A 5,000-nucleotide genomic window follows, 5' to 3' on the forward strand; every position below is an offset into this window, starting at 1 on the left:
TACCTTAATCTGAAACCGTTTGTTATGCAAATTTAATTACAGTTTCAGTAACTTCTTAGTATATAAGTTTTTTTCCCACTCAGAATGGATTCGCTAGACTAAATTAAAGCAATACATTCTCCCGCTGATATCAATGCTCATTTATGAGAGGTATGCAGCAGAACATGCACACACACGCGCACACACAGGCACACACACACAGGCACACACACACACGCCCACACACACACGCGCACACACAGACACACACACACAGGCACACACACACACGCCCACACACACACACACACACACACACACACACACACACACACACACACACACACACACATGTGTACGTGTGTTTGTGTTATACAGAAAGACTGAGAGATAAATGTCTAGACATGGAACGCAGACAGAAGTATATATACGTAGATAAACACATGCATGTAAAAAAAATAAATAAATAAATAAAATAAAAAGATAGGCAGGCATACAGACAGATATAGACTTACTTAACGCTCCTATTTCCTTTCAATAAATCACATAATCCATTACGTTACTCTCTTATTAATATGTTTTTTTAGTGTATACTGAATGACGCTTTCGAAAGCATGAAAGAATCAAACGGTCCCCTGCCTTTCCTTTCATGTATAGTTCATTAAAAGTGAAAGCACAAAATGAGAAATAAAAGTTCTTCCAGCCATTGCATTCTGCTTTGAAGGATGATTAGACTTTGCAATGAAAAGCACGAATGCAACGTTGCAGCATGTTATTTACTCCTATAAAGGTGTCCAACTGTAAAATAATCTGGATTTTTGCAAACGACAGCCTAGTTTTTTTGTTGTTGTTTTTTTTCGCTCATTTTATATTTTCGTAGGTTTTTTTATATTTAAATGATTTCATGTGATTTGGATATAATGATCTAAAAGAAATAAGGATATTAATCACACATTATCGTTGTTTGATCACTTGCTGTTCATTTCGATGATGCTGATAACAGTGATTATAGAATTGATAATGATAGCAATACTGATACTGACAAAGGAAATTTATGGCAATAATGATAGTAATAGTGATAAAGATAATGATAATGATAACAATATTGCTACCACTAATAAGATAATAATAATAATAACGATAATAACGATAACAACGACAGTAATGATAATAATAAGGATATTAATAATGATGATAATAATGATAATGATGATAATAATAGATGATGGTGATGATGACAATAATAATAATATCAATAACAATAATAAAAATAACAATAGTTACAGTACTGATAAAGACTATGATCCAACACTCATCCAGGGAGAGTAAGGCATATTCATCATGCTTAGGAGACAAGCCTGGGATATATCCATCATTAATTAGCTAAGATAAAGCCCAACTGCCATATTGGTCGCTTATCCAAAGACTGGAATCGTATCAGAACTCTCTAGACTAAAGTACTGCCTTCAAGTAACTATTTACTACTACTACTACTACTACTACTACTACTACTACTACTACTACTACTACTACTACTACTACTACTGCTACTGCTACTATTACTACTATTACTGTACTACTACTATACTCCTGCTACTACTACTACTATCATTAGTATTATTATTGTTACTATTATTTTGCATTCTTGAATTACTATCATTTCTTCCTTAGCATTTGGCAATCATGGGATAATTAGTGAAGAAAAATGGTATTTAACATTTTTTGAAAATGGTGTATTACGAATATTACTTGTCATTTGCCGGTAACATTTAGGAATTTTACAAAATATAATATGCAAATGGAAATTAGAAAAAAAAAGAATGTCAAAACATATATGAAAGTGAGATCTTACATTAAGCAAAGAAACAAAGTATAAAATGAACAAATAAACAGATAATGAATGAAGAAAAACAAAAAAATAAATCTAGAAATGAAAATACATAAAATCACCGTTTCCTTCGCAACCAAGGCAATATAGCTCTTTAATTAAACGACTCTTCAAAGAAAAAAAAGTCTAAAATCAAGAAATCTACTAAAGAGTATTAGGTCACAACAATGTATTTTTTGTTATAAAAGAAAGATCACTGATAACGTGGAATCGAACACATATATCGAATATATATATCGACCATATATCGAATAAACCTATCCCGACGGTACAGTCTCCATATATGGCTGCAATATAAGACAAATTTAAGATAATTATGTAGATAATGAGAGTAAGGTTGACGTAAGGCTATGATATGGCCAAAAGTGTCTTTATATACATGTATATATATATATATATATATATATATATATATATATATATATATATATATATATATATATATATATATATATATATATATATATATACATATATATATATATATATATATATATATATATATATATATATATATATATATATATATATATATATATATATATATATATATATATATATATATATATCTTTCTTTCTCTCCAATAACACGACCATGAATATACCTTTTCTCGTCTTGAAATGTATGCATATATACATACATACATACATACATACATATATATATATATATATATATATATATATATATATATATATATATATATATATATATATATATATATATATATGTGTGTGTGTGTGTGTGTGTGTGTGTGTGTATGTATGTATATGTATGTATATATATTTTTTTCTTTCTTTCTTTTCTTTTCTTTTCTATTTCTCCAATAACACGACCATGAACAAACCATTTCCCTGTCCTTAAACACATCCATTTTCCCTTTCTCTCCACCACCACGACCATGACCAATCCCCCAAATCCCCCCCCAAATCCCCCCCTGACTCCCGCCGCTCCGTCATCGCCCTCAGGAACAGGTGGGCCATGTGAAGGCTACAAGTGCGAGTTCGGAGGTGTCTGCGTGGAGCGGTACGGCCAGGCTGAGTGCACGTGTCCCGACTGCAGCGGCATCTACGAGCCCGTGTGTGGGGACGACAGAAGGACGTACCACAGCCTGTGTCTCCTCGCTCGACATGTGTGCCTCACGCATACACAGGTGGAGGTTCTGCACGAAGGGTCTTGTGGTGAGTGTGTGTGTCTGTTGGTTTATTATTTTTTTTATTATTATTATTATTTTATTTCTTATTTTTTGTATTATCTGTATTTTTACTATTGCTGTTATGTTGTTTGGATTTTTTCTTTCTTTTTATTCTATATTTATTTATTTTTTTCTTTTCATTTTTCTTCTTACTCTTTTTCTTTATTTATTTTTTTTCTTTTTTCTTTTCTTTTTTCTTTTCTTTCTTTCTTTCTCTCCCTTTTATCACATTTCCCACGACTCTAATTTTTTTTCTCGTCTTATATTTTTACTTATCCATTATTTAAGAGCCTGTGTGTGTAGACGACAAAAGGACCTGTGCGTGTGTGTGTGCGCGCACGCGCGCCTGTGTGTGTTTGTGTGTGTTGTGTGTATGTGTGTGTCTGTGTGTGTGTGTGCATGTGTGTGTTTTGTGTATGTGTGTGTTTCTGTGTGTGTGTGTGTTTCTGTGTGTGTGTGTGTGTTGTGTGTGTGTATGTGTGTGTTTGTGTGTGTGTGTGCATGTGTGTGTGTGTGCATGTGTGTGTGTTGTATGTGTGTGTGTGTGCATGTGTGTGTGTTGTGTGTGTATGTGTGTGTGGGTGTGTGCGTGTGGGTGTGTGTTTGTAGATGTGTCTGTGTGTTGTGTGTGCATGTGTGTGTGTGTGTATGTGTGTTGTGTGTGTGTGTGTGCGCGCGCGTGTGTGTGTGTGTGCGTGTGTGTGTGTGTGTGTGTGTGTGTGTGTGTGTGTGTGTGTGTGTATGTGTGTGTGTGTACATGTGTGTGTGTGTGTGTGTGCCTTTTTGTTGGTATTATTATATGTAATTCTATAGTTTCTTTGTTGATTTTGTTATCTATAATCTTCGTGAATATTTATTTATCTCCCTCTTGCTTTATCATTTTCGTCGTTTTGTTTCTTATTTTTTTAAACTTTAATTATCTCAGCTTTTCTTTTCTTGTCTGATATTTCAATTAAATACTATGTCTCAGTTATCAATTATCTTTTAATCTACTTATACATTTTTTTCACAACTTCCACAATACAATCAATGTCTATTCACGAGCACATTTTCCCTATAAATAGAGAAAAAAAAAGAAAAGAAAAAAGGAAAAGAAAAAAGACGAAGATAAAAAAAACACACGAAGATAAAAATAATAAAAATATTAATAGGAATAAGAAAAAGAAAAAATAAAGAGGAACAATAAGTATACCAAAAAACAAGAAACAGAATAAGAATAACAAAAGCAAACAAACAAAAAATAACAAACAAACAATAGATAAATAAATAAAATACTCAGAAAATAAGTATAAAAACACCAAACATCATAAAACCGTAAAATAGATATAACCTCCCGTTTTCTCTCCCTCACTCGACTCGACTCGACCTCGGCAGATGCGTGCAAGAGACTCGAATGCGGCGAATACGGCGTGTGTGAGGTCGACCACGAAGGACGAGGTCGATGCTCCTGCCCCACGAACTGCTCTCAGGTACGCCCTTCGCTCGCCTTGTGTCCTTTGCTCTCTCCTGCAGGATCGAATCTCTTGGTGGAGGTCCTGTGCTCTTGTAGATCTCCTGTAGCTGGGATTTCCCCCCCCCCCCTCTTCTTTTGCCTTTTTTCCCTCTCTGTTTCTCTGTCTCCTTCCTCTACTTCTTCTGCCTTCTTTCTTTCCTTCTTTCTCTGTCCCCTTCCTCTCCCTCTTCTTCTGTCTTCTTTCCCTCCCTCTTTCTCTTTCTCTTTCCTCTCCCTCCTCTTCTCCCTTCTTTCCCTCCCTCTTTCTCTCTCTCCTTCCTCTCCCTCCTCTCCTGCCTTCTTTCCCTCCCTCTTTCTCTGTCTCCTCCTTCTCCCTCCTCTTCTATCTACTTTCCCTCCCTCTTTCTCTTCTTCTGCCTTCTTTCCCTCCCTCTTTCTCTGTCTCCTTCCTCTCCCTCTTCTTCTGCCTTCTTTCCCTCCCTCT

The 5,000-nt window shown here is 34.8% G+C and overlaps 1 protein-coding gene across 1 annotated transcript in view; it reads left to right on the plus strand.

The window, feature by feature from the left end:
* LOC138862880 (agrin-like) overlaps positions 1 to 5,000 on the plus strand; it is a 30,066-nt gene that overhangs the window by 7,497 nt on the left and 17,569 nt on the right. The window contains exons 5-6 of the mRNA XM_070126066.1: positions 2,837 to 3,049; positions 4,438 to 4,532. Of these exons, the coding sequence (XP_069982167.1) occupies positions 2,837 to 3,049; positions 4,438 to 4,532 (308 nt within the window). The remainder of the gene's footprint in view (positions 1 to 2,836; positions 3,050 to 4,437; positions 4,533 to 5,000) is intronic.

The sequence above is a fragment of the Penaeus vannamei genome, chromosome 10 (genome assembly GCF_042767895.1).
Source record: "Penaeus vannamei isolate JL-2024 chromosome 10, ASM4276789v1, whole genome shotgun sequence".
Classification (NCBI taxonomy): Eukaryota; Metazoa; Arthropoda; class Malacostraca; order Decapoda; family Penaeidae; genus Penaeus; species Penaeus vannamei.